The 24353-nt window shown below is 38.0% G+C and overlaps 1 protein-coding gene across 9 annotated transcripts; it reads left to right on the top strand.

Moving 5' to 3' along the window:
- The first annotated feature begins 155 nt into the window (after positions 1 to 155).
- Positions 156 to 24353, top strand: ATXN3 (ataxin 3). Of its 9 annotated transcripts, XM_048853355.2 has the most exons (12): positions 5479 to 5580; positions 9524 to 9688; positions 10239 to 10283; positions 11769 to 11854; positions 12343 to 12409; positions 15622 to 15709; positions 16005 to 16137; positions 16799 to 16974; positions 17590 to 17713; positions 19603 to 19691; positions 20373 to 20394; positions 20576 to 20686. In XM_048853355.2, exons 1-11 carry the CDS (start codon positions 5509 to 5511, stop codon positions 20375 to 20377), a joined length of 1050 nt encoding a protein of 349 aa, XP_048709312.2. In that variant the 5' UTR covers positions 5479 to 5508; the 3' UTR covers positions 20378 to 20394; positions 20576 to 20686. The 9 variants fall into 9 exon arrangements, with proteins under 9 accessions (XP_048709316.2, XP_048709312.2, XP_048709311.2 ...); XM_048853359.2 differs by lacking the exons at positions 5479 to 5580; positions 20373 to 20394 and adding an exon at positions 156 to 687 and having other exon boundaries at positions 20576 to 24353; XM_048853354.2 differs by lacking the exon at positions 20373 to 20394 and having other exon boundaries at positions 10242 to 10283; positions 20576 to 24353.

Below are 24353 nucleotides of genomic sequence, written 5' to 3'. Positions count from 1 at the left end.
AAGCCACTAAAAAGCGTAGTTCAGCTCTGCCAATTTAATTCCCCGTTCTCCATTTCCATTTTGAAGGACAATTTAATCATATGACTAATAAATATCCTGTTCAGAAATGTTTTTTCTAAAAAGTCTTGTTCCTAGGGAAAAAACGTACACAGTAAACAGAAAAACTATGTAAAAGGCACTCATTTAAAACTAGGGCTGTCAAGCAATTTAAAAAATTAATCACGATTATTCGCATTGTTAAACAACAATAGAATACCATTTATTTTAAGTATTTTTGGATGTTTACTACATTTTCAAATATATTAATTTCAGTTACAACACAGAATACAAAGTGTACAGTGCTCACTTATGTTTACTTTTTATTACAAATATTTGCACTGTAAAAATCAAAACAAAAAAAATTTTCAGTTTACCTCATACAAGTACTGTAGTGCAATCTCTATATCCTGAAAGTTGAACTTATAAATGTAGAATTATGTTAAAAAAAAAATTGCATTAAAAAATAAACCAGTGTAAAACTTTAGAGCCTACAAGTCCACTCAGTCCTACTTCTTGGTCAGCCAATCACTCAGACAAACAAGGTTGGTTACAATTTGCAGGAGATAATGCTGCCTGCTTCTTCTTTACAGTGTCACCTGGAAGCGAGAACAGGCGTTCGCATGGCACTTTTGTAGCTGGCTTTGCAAGGTATTTACATGCCAGATGGGCTAAAGATTCATATGTCCCTTCATACTTCAACCACCATTCCAGAGGACATGTCATTGCTGATGATGGGTTCTGTTTGATAACAATCCAAAGCAGTACAGACTGGCACATGTTCATTTTCATCATCTGAGTCAGATGCCACCAGCAGAAGGTTGATTTTCTTTTTTGGTGGTTTGGATTCTGTAACTTCCGCATCAGAGTGTTGCTCTTTTAAGACTTCTGAAAACATGGTCCACACTTGGTCCCTCTCAGTTTTTTTTTTTTTTTTTTAAATACTGGTTTAGTTATAACAAAGTGTGTGTGTTTGCCCTAAATCATTATAAAGTAGAGAGACCTGTTGGTCCTCTACCTTATTGTTCTCATGTACGTATTCTGAGCAGTTCAGAGGGTGTAGCCATGGCCTGGGCACAGGTGCTTTTGTCCTATGGCATGTTGCAAATTCTCGGTCTGGCTAGGTGTCTGCCATGCACCCAGCATAAAGTGGAGCAGCCTTTGGAACTGCTGTAAGTTATGGAAACTTCCAGAAACCATTTATGGGCTATGCCGCAGGCTCTTCTTTGCACCAAGACCTGTGAGGGGTAGGGATGATGGGGCATTATGTTAGATGGTAAGTGGCTGGAGCCAGGGACTGGAGGATATTTGGTTCTGTGTTTCTACTGTGCCCAGCTCATCAGGATACTGGTCCGTGATGGGGCCTCCTCGGTGCTACAGCAATACAAATAATTAATAACTCTGTGTTCTTCAAGGAATTCCCTGTACTGGGGACATTTTTGGCTGTGCGGGAGGGGTTCCAGCTGCTTCCCAGACCTTTTATGATTATGGTGTGGTGTAAAGGTGCTTAAAACACAGCCTTGAATTCAGTCATGGAGTTTCACTGATTTTTCTCGCAGTGGTTGCTCTCCTGCAGAACATGAAAGGGTCTTTCATAAATCTTTCCATAAATCTGCATATTGATTCAATACCTCCCAGACTGGCTGCTGTGAAAAGCCTATGGTTTCTCCAACTGCTGCTATTCCACAGTTCTCAATGGGTTTCAGTGAGTTTTGGTATCAGTATTAACTTACACCACGATCCTTGTGGTGTTGAATTTAGAATGATGTTATAGAGAGCAATGCAGGTGAGACTTTTTAGTCATTATGAAGTGGAGTCAGTACTTCCCACTTCTGTTTCTCCTAAATGATGACAGAGCAAGAATAGGACAGTAATCAGAATGTATTACCTCCCAGAAAGCCCATAATTTACCACAGATGAAGTTGTAGACTACTGGGACAGCTCAGCTGGAAAGAGGAAAACTCCAAATTTAAGCACCTAATGTTGGGGCATGCTCCTTTGGAAGACCTATTTTTCTGTACTCGAGAAATGTCATCCACCTAAACCAGGGGTGGGCAGACTACTGGCACCATGTCCCTGTGACCCTGGGGGGGGGGGGTTATTTTATATTTTATTTTATAAATGTCATTTTTAAATACTTAGAAAAAGGAAATTTAACCATTCTTCGTGAAGCAGTAGTTAGTTTTAAGCATTACGCTTTATGATCTTTTTTATAGACATGAGCATATATCAAGCACATATTAATCATTATCAGTCCATAGGCTTCTGCCTGTTTGGTGTCCTCTTTCACCTTTCATTCTATACAAGTGTCCTAAAAGATTTTGATAAACATATAATAAACACAATTTAATAAGTATGCTATTATGTCAATTTATATGGTTTTCAGATAGACATCCTAAGTTTAAAAAAAAAAAAAAGGGAAAAGGAAAAAAAGAAAAATTAGTTTGTTTTAAATTTAAAATTTTCCTAAAAAATATCAATAAACGATTATCAGCCAAGAATAAGATATGTAATTACAAATGCATTTTAATTTCCTTATTGGTCAAAATGTCAAAGACTGCTAAACTAACCTTATTGTTTTTTCCTGCGATCTTTTTCATTTGCCAATTCAATATAAACTCTGTCCAGATCTCAGTCCTCCATCCAGCTGGTAACTCTTAATACACATCAGCATGTCCAGATGATCTACTTGTAAATGATTCCATAGTTTGTTTTTTAGAGTGTTCATTAAGCTGAAGCCATGCTCACAGTCTGCACTTAATGCTAGAAATGTTCCTCCAATATCCATCAACTTTGCAAGATCCTGAAACTGTTCGTTCTGGTGAGCAAACGTTATCATATCCGGGAAACTTAAAACCAGTTGGTTTTTGATTCTTTCTGCTACTGAAAATTGGAGTCATTGTACTGACTGACTATAACAATCTCTTCAGCAAGAAAGTCTTTGTATTTTGAACAGAGGGATTTGACAGATGACGCTTTAAGAAATCCAACTTCCATACATCGTTCCACGTTCTTCCTGTTGAAAATTCTCCCGAAGCTCTGGTATCTCGACAATATACACAAGCCACTTTGTTGTCCTCATCATCTGTGAATATTTCACAAAGTTTAACAAGCATTACACTATGTGACTTCGGTGTAACCATCTCTATAGTCTCATCCAGTCATCTAGCTTCAAATGAAGTCACTGTTCTTTTACACTTTAGACCTGTAGGCTGTGACATTTTGGGATTGATTTTTTACCAGATTGGTTTATTTAAAATTAATACTTTTATTATAGGGCTACTATTTCAGTGCACTTAACAGTGTGACTCGACAAAAGGGCAAATGGGAGATCATTCACATCAAGATACTGGAAGTTTGTGCATAGCTCCGATCACATCCATGCATCTGTGGCAAAAAAACACGGGAAAATGGAGATATGTGGGTCCCCACGTCCCAATGTGGTCAACATTCCATATTTGAAATGCTGACGGGGAGGGGTACGATTCATTGCCCTCCTTTCCCTCTCCCTCCCCCCCACCTTGGTGCCAGCTAGTAGAATCTGGCTGTGTTGATAGATGGCGGGCAAACAATGTCAAAAGTCACACGTAAATGGTATTTCGGCCTGGCTCTGATGTAGTATTTCATTTTTTGTGTGTGTGGTGTTTCGGATCTGTGCGCGTGCACACAGCTTAGAGGGAACAGTGGCTGCAGGGATGTGGTGCTGACCACTTCTGGGAGCGGTGCATGGCCAGGGCAGGCAGGGAGCCTACCTTTGTCCCCTGCTGTATGCCACTGCCCCCCCAGCACTGCTCAAGCTGCTCCCGTACCCTTCCTGCACCCCTGCCCTCAGCCCCCTCCCACACTCTGCACCCCAATCCCTGCCCTGAGCCCCCTCCTGCACTCTGTGCCCTCTCTTATGCCCCAACCCTTTGCCCTGAGCCCCTTCCTGCACACCACACCCCCTGCTGCACCAGCCCTACATTTGTGGCCCTGCATGCAATTTCCCCACATAGATGTGGCCCCCCCAGCCAAAAAGTTTGCCCACCTCGACCTAAACAATACTCTGATGGATTTGTAGCATAAATTACGTGCACTAGCCAGCAGTTCCTCCTAGGAGTGATCAGTTAATGGTGTTCGGGCCATACCCATCAGTTTGGTATCTGAGTGCCTTAGTGTTCAGATATTAGAGTGATGGGTGATTCAGATGATTTTGTCTTTGCTGTTCTTTGCTGATTCTTTCTCCCTTATCCTATTTACTGAGGATGAGCATGATCAGAATTTTTCTGTCCCAGTAAACTTTTTGGGACAGGAGCTGTACCTTCCTCACGTGTGGAAAGAGCCTAACATATTTCTGATGCTACCGCAATCTTAAAAATACCTCTTCCTCTCTCCTCTCTTTTCCCTTTTGCTCTGTTCTATCCCCATCCTCCTTCTGCTGGAGCTCCTCCCCTCCAATTTCTCTGTATTCTACTCTCCCCTCCCTCTTTTTCCTCCCTTGCCTTCAATACTCATTGCCTCTCACTGCCGTTCGGCAACTTCTTCATTTGCATCCTCCCTTAAATCCGTTGAAATGAATGAGTTTGCGGGAAGGAGACAGAGAAAGAGGTTTAGGTCAGCAGAGCAGAGAGCTGTTCACTTAAAAAATAACAATCCTAGTCTTTGGTTTTTGCGTGCTACCATTTGTACTGATAAAGGAGAGAGTAGGAAATGCACTTCATAATTCATACAGACTGACATAGGGCATGCCTACAGCGGCAGACTTTTTCCACTTTATTTCCTTAAAATGCCCTGAAGCCAGCTGACAATTCTTCCATTCCATTAAATGGGCAGCTATGGGAAAGAGGATAATCTGCTTTGAAAGTGAATTAAATTAATTGCTGACTGAGTTCCTGTAGAATAATATATGGGCATTGTGACAAAACTGTGGCTAACTAAGAATTGTCACCATGCTGAACAGGATGGATTTTGGAAGGGCCTGGCACCTGGAGGAATAGAACAGACCCTGCTGCTCGCAAAGCACAACCCTGCCCCCTTAAAATACTATGGAGGTGTGGGCTAATATCCATCTGCTACTGGCAATACAGGGCTTGTGACACACAGGGCGGAGGGTCTTAGGCACAGCTCTAGCCAGTTCGTTACTGGGCAGACAGCTGAGACCCCATGGGTAATCAAGGGGTTGCAGTATGCTAACAAAGCTCTTCAGATCATAGCTCCGAGCTTGGGTCGGAGGCTCTGACTGCGGCGCCCAGCCCCCGCTTCCCCTGGGAGCCGACGGGGGCGCCCGCGCCAGCTATGCCAGCCCCGAAGCCGCTTCTGGCTCCTGGAACCCCCGCCCCGCAGGACTCAAGCGCAAGCATCGATGTTGTGATCACATGACTGTCAGGGAGCTCGAGAGGCCGCGGTTTATTGGGCGGGGTAAGATCACGTGGTGGGAAGAGGGCAAGGGGGTGCGCGGGCAGCTGCGATGATTGGCTGCTGTGGGGGGCTGGGATGTGGTCACGTGAGGTGGAGGCTGCTGCTGGCTCGGGACAAATAAACATGGAGGCCATCTTCCACGAGAGGGTGAGTGAGCGGTGAGGGGAGGGCGTGTTTACGGTTGAGCGGGGGGCTCGGAAGTGGGGGGAGGGCGCGGCAGAGAGCCAGCGGTTGGATGGGGGGATGGGTATTTCAGAGGCCTGGGTAGGGGTTGGGAGAGGAGAGGAAAGGAGAGGAAAAGAAAAAGGGGTGGTAGCCTGTGGCGGGGAGGGGGTTGGCAGGTGGCAGCGGAGCGGCAGCCTGGGGCGGGGGAAGTGAAGGGAGTCGTAGCCCGTGGCTGGGAGCGGGGGTTGGTGAGTTTCCTCCATCCCGTGGATGACTCAGAGCAGAGTAGTACTTGGAACTGTCTTTTAAACACTCCCCAGAACAACCCCCTGACTAAATTCTCTTATCCAATTGATTTTGATGTTCTGTTGCCCCCTACTATAGCATCTGAGTGTTGATAAGGTTCCTCTCAAGTGGAAGGGGGAGAGCCAGGTGAAATGACAGTTCAACTAAATATATCTTAGAAGAAATCTAGGCCCCTTTCAGAAGGGGAAACTGATTTTCAGGCAGTCTGCTGGCCTAACTTGCTAATACTGAAGTCCCTAGCAGCTGAGTGGTTTCAAAAAATGGCTTGACAAATAAGTCTATAAAGCTTCAAAAGTGCTCACAAACAAGTATCAATATTACTTCCTTTTATAGAGCAACTTTTTGTCATGCTGAGTTTTATTTCCTGATTTTTTTTCTTGGTCCTTTAAAGATAAATACAGAAATAATTTGATCGTGCAGAATGAAGTTTTTACTCTCTTGAGACAGGCAGCATGGCTTAAATGAGAAATGAGCATAAAGATGGGAAGCAGGAAATCTGAGCTCTATTCCTGACTTCTTCTACTGTCTTGCTGTGCCTTGCCTTATCACAACCTCTCTCTGCCTCAGTTTCTGTATGTACAGAGTTGAGATTATGACACTTACTTCAAAGTGGGTGGTGTTAAAATTTATTTAATGTCTGTATAGTGCTTCCGAAAATGTAAAGCATCATATGAGTGCTAAATGTTTTGTTTCAGATTACAAGTACCTCTGCTACTCATGATTGCCTCCAAACTCCTAAACAATAATCTCTATATCACACCATCACATTCTAGTGTCTTGTTTATGTGCTTCCTGTAATTTTGTTTCTTTAACCATCTTTGTTATTAATAATAGTTTTTCAAATTGTCATTCTTAATAAACTTCCTTTTGTAAATGAAGGTTGCTCTAGTTACCAAGAGATACAGTAACTAAACCAAACTACTTCCTGTCTGACCTAGACTGCCATGTGTGGAAGGGGAATTTAAAAAACAAACAAAAAACCCCAACATTTTTTGTTTTAAAATAAATTACTGTGGAAAGATGGCTTTATAGGATTGGAATGATAGAAGTAATTCTGCTGAAGATAGATTAAAGGGTGGAGTATAAATAAGAAGATCAAAGTTACATAATAAATGGCAATTATTGTGTAAGTGGTGTAAACTTCAAATATTTTACATCAGCCTGCAGTACAGGAAATGTGTTTACATATATAGAAACATACTTGCTCTTTAACAATTTAGTAGTTAGATTACTTAGGTAGAGGTAAAACATCTGGTTAGATATCTTAAGCAGTAAGCAACGTGTATTTTTATTCTGTTGTAATAATTATTTTCATAGATTCTAAATCCAGAATTGTGATAATCTAGTCTGACCTCCTGTCTAGAACAAGCCATAGAACTTCCCCAAAATAATTCCTGGAATTTATCTGTTGGGATGTTTTTCTATTTTGATTTAAAAATTGACAATGATGGAGGGTCTACCACAATCCTTGTTGAATTGTTCCAATGGTTAATTACTGTCGGCATTAAAATGTATCCTTTATTTCTGGTCTGAACTTGTGTAGGTTCAATTTCCAGTCATTGGATTGTGTCATACCTTTGTTTGCTAGACTGAAGAGCCCATTATTAAATGTTTGTTCCTCATATAGGTACTTATAGACCAGGAATCTCAAACTCAAATCACCACCAGGGCCACATGAGGACTAGTATATTGGCCCAAGAGCCACATCACTGACACCCCTCCCCGTGCTCCCCCCGGCCCTGCCCCCACTCCACCCCTTCCATGAGGCCCTGCCTCTGCCCCACCTCTTCCCACTCCTTCCCTGCCCCTATTCCAACCCCTTCCCCAAATCTCCCCTCTTCTCCACCTCCCCTGAGCTTGCGGGTCCCTGCTCCTCCCCCTTCCCTCCTGGAAAACGCTCAGCGTTGCCAAACAGCTGTTTGGCGGTGGGACATACCTGGAGGTAGGCAGAGGAGCAGGGACGTGGCGTGCGGGGGAGGGAAGCTTGGCAGCCGCAGGAAATAACTCGGTGGAGAGGGGAGCTTGGCGGGACGCAGCAAATAACTCCGCGAGCCGCGTGTTTGAGATTCCTGTTGTAGACTGTGAGCAAGTCATTCCTTAACCTTCTCTTTGTTAAGATAAATAGATTGAGCTCCTTGAGTCTGTCACCATAAGGCATGTTTTCTAATCCTTTACACATTCTCATAGCTCTTCTCTGGACTCTTTCCAATTAATCAACCCCCTTCTTGAATTGTGAACATCAGAACTGGACACAGTATTCCAGCAGTGGTTGTGCTAGAGCCAACTATAGAGATAAAATGACCTCTCTGTTACTACTCTAGATTCCCCTGTTTATGCATCCCAGGATCTCATTAGCTCTTTTGGCCACATCCTCCCCTTGAAAGCTCATGTTCAGCTGATTATGCACCATGACACCCAAATCTTTTTTAGTCACTGCTTTGCAGGATAGTGTCCCCTATCCTACAAATATGGCCTACATTCTTTGTTCCCAGATGTGTGCATTTACATTTAGCCATATTAAAATGCATATTGTTTGCTTGTGGCCAGTTTACCAAGTGATGTAAATTACTCTGAATCAGTGACCTGTTCTCTTCACTATTTACCATGCCCTCAATTTTAATTACCTTCACCGGGGAAAAATGTGAACAAGTGTGTATGTGACATCATTTCAAATAAAGATCTACATTTCAGTTCACTGGTAGTGCCCCCATTTCCTACCAAAGTAGTCAGAATGCTGCATAGGTATTTATAGTTAAAGTACTTTAATACACATGCGTCAAATTCTTAACCATAAAATCAAGCGTGAAAAGAAAATAATATAATTTTAAAAGGTAGGTAAGGCTACCTTTTCAGATAGGTCTAAGTGGGGCAAGCTCCATGCCTAAGGAGCCACTACTGTAAAAGACCAGGAAGTTCTGCTCTAGGGTAAAATGTTGAAAGCTTTAATAAATGAATGGCCAGAGCACAAATGTATGTCAGGACAAGGTTGAATGAGGAGGCTTCTAATTATGAAAGAATGCTATGTCTCCATATTTAAGGTTAAAGCTATTTTCAGTTATAAATTATGAGCCTAATTTTCTTTTCTCCCTCTGCTTGGCCCTCAATTTACCCTTAATGTCACCAAAGAAAAACCTCAGTACACCTGAAAGATGGGGGAAGCGACATAAGGGCACATGGCACTGTTGTGGAGGGAAAAGAAGAGGGAGACTTATATGGCACAAGTGCATCTGGTATGGAGAATGAAAGAGTCACGTGTGGAGGCTCCTTGGGAGAGAATGAAGTCTGTAGCTGCTGTGGTTTGCAAGAATAGCTGGAGTCCCTCGGTGTCTTTATCAGTCTGCAGAGACTTCTGTCACTGGCCAATTCTTAAATTACCTTCTAAATTAAAAGTAAACTCATCAACTAAAAATGTTTACATTTCTTGTGAAATAACCCGGGGTCTGTATGCATGTGTCAGAGATGGTCTTTTTGGTATTCTAAAGCCAGACAAGTAATGCACTGTAGGAAAGCTTTGCGGGTAAATATACTCCCTTGGTAAACATAGATGATTGAAGCAATGAAGATGTAACCAAACATTAAAACAATTCTTATATATATTTTTGATCCTTTACAATTTTAGCAAGAAGGCTCATTGTGCGCTCAGCACTGTCTGAATAACTTACTACAAGGGGAATATTTTAGCCCTGTGGAGTTATCTTCTATTGCACAGCAGCTAGATGAGGAAGAGAGAATAAGAATGGCAGAGGGAGGAGTTTCTAGTGAAGAGTACAGAACGTTTTTACAGGTAACAATCATTTTAACCTTATTTGCTTGACATCTGTTCGGTTTCTTGAAACATAATTTTTGTTTTACATATTTGTCATTCTTGCTTTGTTATGGAAGTTCCATTTTCAGGTGATAATGCTTTTCAATTTTGTAGTCTTTTTCATATAAGTATGTCAAATTGGCATTTAAAAACATTAATTCACTTCTAAAGCATCACAACACTTCTATGAGAAATATATTATCCCCATCTTACAGGCATGGAGAGAAGGATGTGGGATTTGCCTAAGGTCATACAATAAGCCAGTGGCGCAGCTGGGAAAAGAATACAGAAATTCCAGTGTCCAGTCTTTGTTCTGAGTGCTAGGTATTGCTAATATAAAGGCTTGAGTTTTTTCACTAAAAGTGTATTTTGGGCAGGGCAAACAGTCTTTTTTCGAAATGGGTGTACAGAGTCTCTGCTGTAGGTGTACATGATTGTATTTATTTTAACACTTGATGTCTCATAAGCCTTTTTAGAAGTGTGAACTGATTACAATTTTTCTTTTTCTCCTCCACCCCACGTTGAACAGCAGCCTTCTGGAAATATGGATGACAGTGGCTACTTCTCCATTCAAGTAAGCATGACTCTGTGGTCAGAACAATTTCTTACAACCAGTGCAGTTGCATTATATACATATATTTTCTTCAAAAGAATTTTGATAACATTTAGTAATTCTTCTCCAATTTCTAGTGTGTAGGATTAATGCAGGAGAGTTCTGGCTTTCTAGAGCATTGGATTTAAATTATGGACTATAGAGGCCTTCCCGGTGATTACAGGGTCCATGAGAGAATCCTTCTCTTACAAAGTGATCTGCACAATGAAAAAGTTGCAGAATCTGTGTTCCAAAGGCTTTATTCCACACTTCTGAAACTTTAGAGCTATTTGGAAAAAAGTTTATTTTTAAAAAGGGAACTTACCTAACATGTAATTAATCTTTTAAATACCTGTAATAGAACCAAAAACCCCATAAAAACCCCAGACTTGTAGCTTTTACCTATACTGGATCCCTAGGTCATGCTCTGTACCTTTTGTTTCTCTTCTTGTGGCCCCCATGTATGTTGGTCAGTTTTTCTTTCCATACTTTCATGTAAGCTTCTGGTCATATTACTCTGTTTTGTAGATGCACAGGGCTCTCTTTTTATTTGCTCATTTTACTTCCCAGTCTCATTTCTGAAATATATTTTCTGCCATTGCCAGAATGGCAATTTCTTACTTCCTAATTGTGCTGCAGTGACCTTGAAGCTGATAAAAATTGCTTCCTACTTTGTTTCTACTTTCTTGCCCTACCATCTCTTTGCTCACTTGCTGCACTATTGACTGGCTGAGGTGAGGATGAATTGTTAATCTCCCCAAACCTTTGTCCCAAACAGCTTTAAGTGAGTAGTGTTAGGAGGTTTGATTCCATCCATAAATTTCAAATGTACTGAATAATGTTTAAAATGAGTTAGAACTTTAGCAAATATTAGGGAGATGCCTAGTTGGAAGTCTAGGATTTTTAGTAAGCCTTGATGCTCAGGTCTACACAAGTTGTAATGGAGTCAGGGACCTTGTTGCAACATGATTCTAGTTTGTAGTGTAGCAAAGTTAACCTATTTGAGTTAAAAGCCTTAGTAAACATGTCTTCAAAAAAGATGAGAACAGATGATCCCTAAATATGTTAACAGTAGCCCTAATATTGTTTCTTATGTTATCTTAATGGCTGCAAAATGCCAAATGGTTTTAATAACATAGTTTTGAGGGTGAAAATAAGAGGGTAATACGCATACAGCTGGATATAAGGCTATAACATAATCAAGGAGTTGCGCTTTGCGAGAATCTCTCTGTCAAACTAGTTTTGTAATTCATCTTTGTTGTATATGCTATCTATGTTGTGTGGTGATCATAGATTCATGAAGGTTGCATTTTGAATATTATGATCCCGAGTTTTCCTTTTTATATCAACTTTTTAAAAGCACAGCTTTATGAAAACAATATAATTGTTCATAATGGTTAAAATGGTTGCATTGCTTAAATTTGGAGTTGACTGGTTTGTCTCATGAAAAGTACTATTTTTTGACAGGTTATAAGCAATGCCTTGAAAGTTTGGGGTTTAGAACTAATCCTCTTCAACAGCCCAGAGTATCAGAGGCTCGGGATCGACCCTATGTAAGACTTTCTTTTTAGCACCCTGCTTTCATTTTACAGAAAAGTAACGCTGAAAATCTGTGATTACTAAGTTTCTTTTAAAATTGCTATTTCAAGCTCTGTTACATTTTGATGTTTCCTGTTTTATCCCCTCAGCCTTTTATTTTTCATATTTTGGGGATTAATATGATCTGTCCTCTGAGCCTTCATGACATCTCAGTATCTGTGGCATCACAGTATGCTGATTGAGTTGCATGTGATGTCATATATGCTTTATGAAATTACCAGGTTTATATAGAATTCAGTACATAGTTAAAAAGAACACTTTAAAATATTACGAATTATAATAAGAGCAATTTAAACACTCTGTAGCATCAGTAGTTGCATTGTATTGCCAAAATATTGTCATTTATTTATAAATTAGTAATAACAAAGAATTTAAAATTTAGTATGAGCTCCAATATTAGAGAATTTAATTTTATGTATACCTTGTGTTTTTCTTTTTACAGAAATGAAAGATCATTTATTTGTAATTATAAGGAACACTGGTTTACAGTTCGAAAGTTAGGAAAACAGGTGACCTTGTCTTTTTTTATTTAAAAGTTGACTTCAGAACGGGGGTGGAAAGAATGGTTGCAATGAGGCCATGTGCTAGCCTTTCATCTTTTGAAGATCTGGGTTGAAATTTGTTTGAGACTATCCCAAATAAATAGGTTGGATAAATGCTTATTTATATCATAATGCTGCTAGGCAGCTTGGCATGAATATTGGCCTAAGGAAGGACTCTGGATCAGATCCCCTAAGAATCTGCATGCTGTCATAGGAAGCAAGAGCTGCAGCTCTAGTTACAGCTCTATGTGACTTCACTACATGTTTGTCAGAAAAGAGAAGACTTAATATAACAAACAGCCAGAAAATCATACTTCTGAAAAAAGTTTGAGGTCATCTTTATACATTATAAAGAGGTACTGAGGGTCAGATTTTTTTTGTATTTGCTGCATTACACAATACGATTACATTGGCATTGTTGACACTGTAAAAATAAATTGCAGGTAGTTTCTGTGCATCTAAAATGGCTAGTCGGTATATGAGAAGTGTGATTAACACATTAGACCTTTGAATATTTATGTTTGCCAACATTGGAGAGGTATTAGTAGGGATTGTAGTGGGGAAAAGTAGAAACAGCTTTTAACTCTGTAGGGCTTAGGAGAGCTTTTAGGAGGGATGAATAGTAAAATAGATTGCTAAAAATAAGGGATTGTGTGTGTGTATGAAGTGTTCATAACCAAACAGCCAGATAGATCAGAAAAAGTTGGGTCTTTTTAACACACAGAGAGAGAATGCCAATCAAAGTTGTCCCTTTCTAGATGACATTCTATAATTCTTCATATTACTAAACTACATTTTTAAAATGTATAAAACACTCCTGAAGTAAGCTTTGTGAAAACATCTACAATAATGGAAAGGAGCTCACATAGCCACGAATAAGGTTTTTGGAATCTGCCGCCATGCTGAGATGAGAAAAAATGAGTAATCTTTTTGTAGATGAAACTAACCATGCCACTGCCCTTAATATGGCACTGAAGCTTTTTATTTTCTACTGAAAAGGCTCATTGAATGCACACAACATTCCAGATAAAGCTTCTTTGTTAAGAAATTAAAACTCAGAATGGTTTGGCTGCAAGTGATACCTTATACTAGTGATGATTTTTCAGGCCAATACAAATTTCAAAAATGCACTTATATTGTGGTTTACTTCAAGTGGAAATGACATCTGGCGTAAATGGTGAAAATGGGGAATACATTACAGACTTTACATTCGGGATTAGTTTAAAAAGAATTATGTTAACTTTGTAAGCATTTTTTCATGTTTTATATCGAAGGGGCATTAGTGTTCACTTTAAAACTATTGTCTGCTGGGGAGAGCATTCCAGGCTAAATGTGTATGTGTAGTTCAGATTTTTTTGGTAAGCTGCTATTTCTGTCACTGACTTTTTTGTTTTGTTTTTTATTTGGGTTTAATACTTTATTTTTTTTAGCAAAAAGAAAAGGAGTACTTGTGGCACCTTAGAGACTAACCAATTTATTTGTCTCTAAGGTGCCACAAGTACTCCTTTTCTTTTTGCGAATACAGACTAACACGGCTGTTCCTCTGAAACCTATTTTTTTTAGGTGTTACATAGTTTATAATCACAATAAAGCACTTCTTGGTGTCTAGTCAGAGAGTAATATAGAAGGAGGATTCATTTTAATAGTTAATAATCCATCCCTAGACAAAATAGATTAGCTCAGTGAAGCTAATGCTTCAATTAATTTGAGTCTTTCATCTCTAGTATTTGTTATACTATAAAGTAAAATTATTCTCTCTAAAAGGCTTTTTGCTCACTCCCCATTTTAAAAGCCCAACACTCATGTACATATATCAATACCTTACCTTTTTATCTCTGCCCCACTCCCTTGGCCCACACACCATTTGGGATTTTTTATTTAAAAAAAGAGGAAATTTTGTGAAGTGGATGGGGTAGAATGTTGGCAGTATGATATGGATGACTCCATGACTTCTTGATGACTCCATTCCTGATGAACAGTAATCAAGACCCCAGTCCTGCTAACACATATATGTTCTACTTCAAGGACACGAGGAGTCCACAGATTTCATTTAAATGTGTTTAAAATGTTGCAGGATTGGGCCCAAAAGTATTGGTGGTTCAGTAGCATCTGAAATGAATTAATAGTCTCATTCTAGCTATCAATGGACATTAACCTCTATCACAGAGAATGTGCTTCTATATTAATTACTACTCTTGTTGACAGTTTCAGCAGATTGGCCAAGAATTGTATGGAATGGAAACTGAATTCTCTTGCCATCTGGAGTGGTTTTGGAAAGTCATGATTTTAACACAATGGAAGGGTGTTGTGAAGAATTTTTCTTCAGGCACTTGCATTTATTCAAGATAGTGTCAAGAGATATGTCTGATAGTTTTAATGGCCCCTGTAATATCCATATCTCCCCAAATTGGATACACTTTCAGTCATTACCAGAATTACTATTGATGACTAATTGGACTTTTGGAGTTGTGTGTGTGTGCGGTGATTTATACGGACACATCTTTACATCCTGTCTCACCTCCTCCTAATATAGGCTGTGTTTGTGACATAAATAATAAAAACATTCCAAGTGAAGTTGGTTGATATAATTATCTTTAAAATACATGTAGCGAAACCAGTTACGTATGATTAAAGCAGTCTTTTTTATAGTATCTGCAATTAAAGGCAGCACTGTTATGCATGTTCTTAACAGAAAATACTCAGCTGTTTCTTCAGCCATCCCTTTAAATAGGAATTCTGTCCACCCTCCACTAAAAATATAAATCTATGGTGAAGTGACAGAAGGGAAAAAATCCTCAGTGTATCAAATGACAATCTCCAAGAACAAACCATTCTGCATACCAGAATAAACAGTATCATAAAGTAACAGCAGAAGCCATGACATAAAAATTGTTCAACTTTCTCCCCTTTAAACTCTCCTGATATTAGTAGGGAGGGAGCCTGAAGTTACATAAATTTCCCCGTAAAGTTTCAGAGTTTGTGTCAGCTGAGGACTGTTTGAAGGGTGGCAGGTAGCAATACTTATGTTGTTGTGCTTTTGTGCTTGAAAGGAATTTTTGATATTTCCCATGATTAGTTTACAAATTGGATATTTCATCATGGAAATTGACCAGAGTGCCCAAAAATAAATTCCATGCCAATTTTTTTCTCTCAAATCTTTTTTTGTTTTTAAATTACAGTGGTTTAACTTGAACTCTCTCCTGATGGGTCCAGAACTAATATCAGATACATACCTTGCACTTTTCTTGGCTCAGTTACAACAGGAAGGTAATACTAGTTTGCAAATGTTAAACCTCATTGCTTGAAAGCACATGATTAAAATCAGATAATTAACCTTTATTTATAAGAGTGTTTGTATCCAGTCTATCTACATTAGTTTTGTGACTGAATCAGTGAAATAACTATACAATCCTTGTAATGAAAGGCAAATTCTAATATTGAATGTCTGTATTATATTGCTGGTAATAAAGTGCATCTTTTTTTATTTCATTGTATATTTAGTTGGGGGTATTTAATAATCCACACACCTTATACTTAGTATTTCTGCTTTTATTATTCCCAGGTTATTCTATATTTGTTGTAAAGGGTGACCTGCCAGATTGTGAGGCCGACCAACTACTGCAAATGATTCAGGTACAGCAGATGCAGCGACCAAAACTGATTGGGGAAGAGCCTGCACAATCAAGAGATGAAAGGTAAGGTAAATAAAGATTTATTTTTAATCGTGTTGAACATGATTTTTTTTAGCGACTGATGCCTACAACCAAGGCACTTATTTCTAAGTAAACTTACAAAGTAGTATTAGATACCTCTAATTCATTATGTATACTATTATAATTTCACCAAGTTGTAAAGCTGCTATATTTTACAACATGAATCCTTAAATGTTTCCAAATCTTAAAACATTTTAAAATACTCTAGTCAGCCTGGTATAGTTTTGTTGCATTTAATCATTGTTAAATTTTATTGCTTTTAAAGAGATTTAAGAGAGCTTTAAATTTGCAAAGGAATTACTTCATAAATGTTCCTTTCTCTTGGTATACAGGTTAACTTCCATGGCTCTGCAATAGGTAAAAACAGAGATCTTGTGGGGCAATATAGCCACAGTTGATAGAGCATGGGACTGGGAACCACAAACTTCTGAGTTCTGCCCTTCACTGTGACACTGACTAGCACTGTGATTATGGACAAATCACTTAATTTCTTTTGTACTTCTGTTTTTCATTTGTAAAATGGGGAAAATATTTAACTACCTCAGAGGTGTGTTGTGAAGATAAGACTGTTCTTACAGTACCCTGAAAATGCAGAGCTAAATCAATGCAAAATATTATTCTTTTTTTTTCTTTTTTTTTGCAGGGTGCAAAAAACTGACCTGGAACAAGCTTTAGACATTAACCATCCCTTTGATGGAACAGGCATGTTAGATGAAGATGAGGAGAATTTCCAAAGAGCCCTTGCTCTAAGTAGACAGGAAATTGACATGGAAGATGAAGAAGCTGATCTTCGTAGAGCCATTCAACTTAGTATGCAAGGTAAAAGACTTACTTAAAAAGAATCTACAATATTTATCCAGTGATCACTTGACTAGTTGAGTTCTTGTGAAAGGTGAAATCCGACAGCTGAAATCTGTTCATAGGGTCAAGTACAGTAGCTGTTTTCCCTGCAAATGTGTCTCAGCCCCCCTGGACAGGCCTTCTGGAAAGTCTGTATCCTAGGCATGAAGGGATACTTAAGTGTGAACTTTGGTCCTTTCCTTGTGACTCTTTAATAATGTTGTCAGTTATGATGTGAATAGTTGATCACTAGGAAGTATACTGAAAGTTCATCTTATTCACATAGACATCTAAATAACGATTAAATAATATTGATTTTTAGGTTGGCTACTGCCTTGAGTAGATTTGAACCATTAATCTTCAGGGGAAGTTCTTTGTTCCTCAGTCCCCTGAGCCATTCACTCCTTGCCAGATCTATTGTTTCAAGACTTTTGTCTGTAGTAATAGAGATTAGATTTTTGTATATGATGATCATGTTATAAACAATTATTTTTTTCTTCGAGATTTGGAGAGGTAATTTTAGCTACGTTACATTTGTTAGTTTAAAATTTCCCATCTTAATTGGTGTAATGAAATGCCATGTTCTAACTTTAGGAGGCCATCGAAGTGAGTTTTCAGACTGTGTATCGCAGAATATACCACATTCATCTGGTACAAGTCAGACTGAATCTCTTTCTTCAGAAGAGCTGCGAAGGAGAAGACAGACATATTTTGAAAAGTAAAGTATCTGGTGGAAAACTAAATTTGCTTATTGAAGTAATTATATCTTAGGATAGTATAATATTCTTTCACACGAGGTCAGATTTAGCTTTATTTAGCTTTTTTTTTTTAAATGGCCTTTTTAGCACTGTATTCTGGAAATCCTGTAGCGTCTAATTAGTTCCTTGAGATACCAGTTAGGAGAAGATTGCTTGCTTGCTTGCCAGTAAGGTAAAGGTCCAGCTACGTGAATGCACGTGCACACATAGGTACTAAGATACTATTTTACATGAAGTCTTAGGAGTATTGTTATAAATAACACTAATTATTTTATAGAGGGTATGTGTCCTTCTATTGAGCCTTGCTTCTGGGGTATTGAGGACTGTATCATGTGATAGTGCTCTTCATGATTTAATGAGTGTGTTGTTTTTTTCGTGGAGTGCACTATCAATATTTAGTGGGGGTATGTGCCTGAGAGGTGCGATATAAATGCAGGGAGTCACATAATTTTCATCTATTGAGTCTTTCACCCTCTGAACAAAAGGTTGGGCAGATCTTGTTCTCTGCTAACCACAGAGATGAGCAAGTAGATTCTTAATACCAATTCAGCTTCTGCTTCAGAACTATAAACCAGTTCCATCTCTTCTGTTGTTATTATTGCTTTTTCTTCTCTCAGTCTTGATCTTCTAGTGAGGAAGGAGAGGGGAACCAGAAGGAAAAGTGAAGTAGTAAGGCGATGAGACTGCCAGACATTTGAATTGAAGGGATTTGGGTGCAAAGGCATATGATGGTGCCTAACACCGTCCAAATATTTCTCACTCATTGGCTTTCCATAGAATGAAAAATGACTTTTTTGCAAAGGGGAGCAGTCAGAACAGGACTTTAGAAAAAGAGACGATAAAGGCAAGATGAGGAGCTTTAAATGGAGACTGAATTTAAATTTGGACCTATATGTAAATTTTGGCGTGGGGGGAACAGATGTAAAGCATCAGATCCCGGGAAATGTTTCACACTTTTTTTTTTTAATCCAATAAAAACAGTTGTTTTTAACAGCTAAATATTTTCCTGCAATGTTTGGAACCCTAACAGTAAGGAATGGCAAGTGAAACTGATAATAATTGAAAAATATCAAAGCTGATATAAATGTTAAAATTAAATAGTATAAATTGTGACTTTCTCTGGTATTTTAAAGTTCTTTGTCTTTTAATGTATGGTATAAGAGAGACAAAGTGGGTGGGTTAATATATTTTATTGAACCAACTTCCATTGGTGACAGAGACAAGCTTTCGAGCTTACACTGTGCTCGAAAGCATCTCTCTTTCACCAACAGAAGTTGGTCCAATAAAAGATATTACCCCCCCACACCTTGTCTTTCTCATATCATGGGACTGACACAGCTACAACAACCCTGCATATAGGATTGCCAGCTTTAGTTGGATGAATTCCTGGAGGTTTCATCACATGGCATTCTCTTTAATTAAAGACTAATCTTTCATTCCTGGAGACTCCAGGACAATCCTGGACAGTTGGCCACACTATACAATGTATGATGTTGAACATAGGTAAAGAACCTCTAAGCTCCCTTTTTCATAATTCTGACTACCCACCATGGTTCCTTAAAGTTGATAGTAGCTAGCTATCTATTTTCTGCCCCCCCTCCTTTTTTTGTGGAACAAATTATTTGCAGGGATCAGAATATAGTGAAGTGAGTGCCTAATATAAAACCCAGAGGTTCTGGATTATCTCACGGTCAGCTTTGTGTTTGCTAATATTTTCTTAACTAAAGTATAAATGTGGTAACTTGAAGTCTACCAGATACTAGTAACTTAGAAGTTTGTCTAGTTTATACTATGTTTTTCCTGCTAGTTTTGTTTTTTTCATTAATTTAAACTATTATGGTAATTTCAGACAGCAGCAACAGTCACAGCAGCAAGGCCAGACCCCAGATATACATGATAAGCCAACTACAAGTTCAAATGCACTAGGAACAGACCCAGGTATTGTTTTATTCAACCTACGGTTTTAAACACAGATGTTAATCTAGATTTTTCCCCTGGTGGGTTCTCTCTTTGCTGAGAAGAGTTCCCCAATTTTCCTTGCCTTTAACTCCCCTAACAACTGCCCTTGGGGCTGCATGACATACCCACTATTTTTCTTGCTGGGGAGGATACAATAGGGCTCTTAGAGAGCCAGTTCTGCTATGTTAGCCGAAAGGGTCACTCTTGAGTGATATGAGATCACCTGTCCCACAGTAGTGTGCTGTATTACCTGCACACTGCTCTCAGCCCTTGTTGCCTAAGAATGTAGAGATAGTGATTGAATGTAGCTCTCTCCTTCTTGGGAGTGCACAGCTCTGCTATTAGATCAGACAGGTTCTAGTTTTACTTTCTTTTGTTTGTTTCTAGTTGAATATAGTATGGTAGCTCTTGGTGTAGGTGTATGCAGCACTTCTTATTACCAACAACAGGATGCATGCTGAAAAATAAATCTGTCTCTAAATGTCTAGTCTCAAGTTTTATAAAAAGTACATTAGGCTGGATCAGAGACATTTATTATTTTTAATTATGTGTGGAAACGTGTTAACGTAATTGAGAAAGAAAATAAATCTGTAAACATTACTAATGTTAAATATCAAAGATCTAAAATTAATTATACATTATTTCATTATCTTTTTATAGAATGATTACAGTGCATTGAAAAGTAAGTCTGAAATGATCATTTGATAATAGAAAACAAAAAAGCAAAAGACATCTGAAAAAACATGGAATGATAAACAAATAGAAACGAGGCAAGAAGTGATATGAAAAATGTTTACTTTTTTATAGCTGCATTCCAGAAGTAATTAGACATAAATATTTTGTGTATGTTTGGCTTCTGGCAGGAGGCGATATGAGTGAAGAAGACATGCTTCAAGCAGCCATGAATATGTCCTTGGAAACTGTTAGGAACTGCCTGAATACAGAAGAAAAGAAATGACAAAATAATGTTTTTTCTTTTGTCAGAACACTCAATCTCCATTATAATATTCTTGTGTGGATGCTGTACAAGCCGGGTTCATTTCAGAGACAGGATATTGTCTTACCACAGATGAAAAGAAAGGGGTCAGAGTTAAAAGGGGATCTGAAAATAACAAAAAGATTGGACCAATTTGGAAATTATGGCCCTGATGCTGCAAAACACTTCAACACGTGCATAACTTTGCTCAGGTGAGTAGTTTCATTGACTTCAGGAGGATAACTGAAGTGAGCAAAGTTAAGTGCCTTGTAGGTTCAGGGCCTGTGTGTTGGATGCCCCAAATAAGGGGCAAGTATAATTTACCTTCCTTTCTTATTAAATGTCAGCTGCTTGGAGAATTCAGCACAAAATCACTAAATTAGTGCAGTTTTCTTATCAGTGAACTCAGATACCATTCAATAATAATTTTAAAAATAAATACAAAAAAGTTAGGCTCTTAAATCATTAATAGAAAATATGGACAAATTTTAAAACCAGTAAGCACATTTTAAAATTTTAATCTTTTACCGTCTAGAACCTGAGTTCATGGTTCTATGTTTCTCCTGCAACAATTGATGGTGTTTCACTTCCCAGAACTTAGAACAGAGCTTTCTGTTCTGCTGTTTTGTGTGCTTGTGATAGGATCATTTCTGCAAAAGAAACACAAAACCATGAGGTCTTGGCATTTCAAAATAAAAATATTCAATATATTTGTATTTAACTTGAGTAGCATTATATCTTAATGATTTAAGATCTTTTACCTTTTTTGTACTTGCAGTATCTTTAGCATTATTTGAAAATCATCGTTAAAGGAAGGTTCATGTCAAAGATTTCTCCAGTTTTCTTACTTCAGGTCAGATGATTTGGCACCCTCTTCATACTCTTTCCACTGAATGCTGAAGATGGCTTTACTGGAGATGGTATTTCTTTCTGTGAGTGAGACATAACATGTTGCCAGTTAGGCTAAACAGTTTCTTCTTGTCTTTACTTCTCCTGTTTTGTCTTCTGTTTTTTCTCTTTGAGTTCCTCCCCTTACCTTGGCCTCTCACCATTTCTTTTTTCACACTACTAGTAAGAACAGCTATCTCTTCCCTGGTTAGTTAGTTCACCAAGCTGTGTTCAGAGTGGGGGAAAGGAGGGTGAGAGATTTAGATGCCATAATTTCAGTGCCACGTATCTAAGGTGCATTTCTGCAATCTGAAATGACTCCTGTGCAAGTAGCTTTGTTAAGATTAACTGTTTGTTTGTATGTGCGCGCATGTTTTTTCTCAAATGCTTTTTACAAATATCTTCTATTTTGTCAGAATTTTACAACTTTTTTCAGGAATGGCCTTCATTCATGCACCTTACAATTTGTTTATCATGTTGTTTCTGTTACTGAGAAAAATAGGGAGCAAAGTATGCAAGCTAGCTTGTTCAATCAGTTATAAGACTTACTCTTTGATACTCAAGATGAATGTGCGACAGAGTGACCAAATTTGGCTTTCAACTTTACTGCAACAGTTTAAACATGTTCATTTTTCATAAATGGTGCTTTAAATATAAATTCTGTTTACATATAAATTATATGGAAATATGTTTATAGATGTATGGTGTTTAAGCTGTTTTTCACTTAGTATGTAAGCAGTTGCCACAGACATTCTAAGAATAATCTTTTGAAACTATACATTTGATTTCTTTACCAAAATATTTTAAAATTATACTGTTGCAACATAGTAATGTATTTAATTGTAATTAGTTAGAGTGAATCATAATTAGATGGAAATAAACATTCAGCACAGAATAGTACTGTATATAAAAGGGCCGTTAGGTTTTGGTAAAGATTTGTGTAGAATGATGGCTTCTTGATGGCTTAGAATATTACTGTAAAAAGATCCTTAGGCTAAATCCTGTTTCTTTTACTTGTATGCTTAATTTCCACTGATTTCAGTAGGATCACTTGCATGAGTAAGGCAACGTGGATTTGACCAGAGGACAAGTAATGCTCTTCAGAATTGCTTTTTAGCTCCACCATTATTATTCTTTTTAGGCAGTACTGTTGTGATTTCAGTCTGCCTAACTGACTAACAGATTAACTCTTTTGCCATGCCTTCTGCACCAAATTTTTAAAACAAAGTCACTGCTTTTAGAAAAAAAATAAACACACACACAACTTTGCAATGTTGAATGGCTGCATAAACCTATCAGTATAGATTTTGGCTTCAAGATTCACTGTTCCTTGAAAATGAAAGTGGGAAAGGACGCATATAAAGCATGAAATATTGTTTTTGTGTGGCTGGAAATTCATCATGATTTTTCTTTTTCTCTGCCTACATTTTGCCTGTCATAAACATTCTCCTTTTTGGCATGATGCAAGCAACAGCTGGATGAACTTATTTGACTTAATTTAAAATGCAGGGTTTTATCTTTATAAATGGATACAGATTTGTAAAGACTGGTTAAAAGACTTCTTTTTTTAAGATGTAATTAACTTCCTCTTCAGTTATGTTAAATTAATATTTCTTTGGCTATATACTGTAGCATTCTTATATAAAAATCTGAACTCCTATATTCTAGTGATGTGAATTATAATCACTAAAGCATGGAAGTTCATGATTAAAGCACCAAATCCATCCTCAAATCACCTCACTGCCTAACTATTGTAGCATAGAAGGAATGTAAGATCATATAATGCTTAAAAGGCACAAAAGGGTGAATCAGATTTTATGGATAACCATATTCCTTTCAATAAACAGTATCATTCTAAAAATTAAGTGAGCTAAATGTGCACTTGGATTCTGAGGAATAATAATCTCACTCAGACTGGTGACCTGTTAGTGAATCAGTTGAGAGGTAGCCCTTGAGGCTACATACATGAATTGCACCGAAGGAAAAGGTGAATATGAACTAGCCACAATACACATATTACAGTGTAGATCCAAAGTACAGAATATGTGGAGCTGCCTAGAAGCCATCAGTAAAAACTGATCTCGTTTGCTCAGTGTGCATTCTTTAAGTGATAAGCACTTACTGACGTATAAATTGTGAAACCCTTTTGTAAATAAAGTTTAAACTAATTGAGTCTTTTGCTAGCAGTAGCCATCTTTTGAAGCTGAAGTTTCATCTTAATATTGTAGCATTAGTGATAGAGAACCCATTATGCAGGAGAATAAATTATTTTTGTTCCAGTCTGACATTTGTAATATCTTTAGATCCTGTCTATCCTACAAAAATTACCATGTTTATCATTATTATGGTCCATGTGATGTAGTATGGTCTTCTGTCCACAGAAGTCAGGGAAGAAAAAGTGATACCCATGTTGGGTAGCTACAGAATTAAAACACAGTTCTGCAACATGATTGTAACTTTTTTTCTGTCCTCCCAGGTAAGGAAATGATCGTGCTATAACAGTTTCACGCCAGGCCACAATCATGTTTAATTATGGTTAATTTTAGGCACTATAATATAAACTCTGCACTATAATGTTCTAACAACCTAAAATTCTTCTGACATTAAACCAGTAGTAGAAGCAAACTGGTTTCCAATCTCCTATGTTTGGGCTTCATATGGTATCAAAACATCCTCTTTTAGCATGACAGAAGTAGTGGTTAAATGTAAATTACGGTTAAACTTCATTTTCAAATACACTTCACAGGTTTTATGTTGCAAATAAATACTTACATGAA

Source organism: Caretta caretta, chromosome 6 (assembly GCF_965140235.1).
Source record: "Caretta caretta isolate rCarCar2 chromosome 6, rCarCar1.hap1, whole genome shotgun sequence".
Lineage (NCBI taxonomy): Eukaryota > Metazoa > Chordata > Testudines > Cheloniidae > Caretta > Caretta caretta.
The sequence above is the reverse complement of the archived record's forward strand: the minus strand, read 5'-3'. Positions and strand labels throughout refer to the sequence as shown.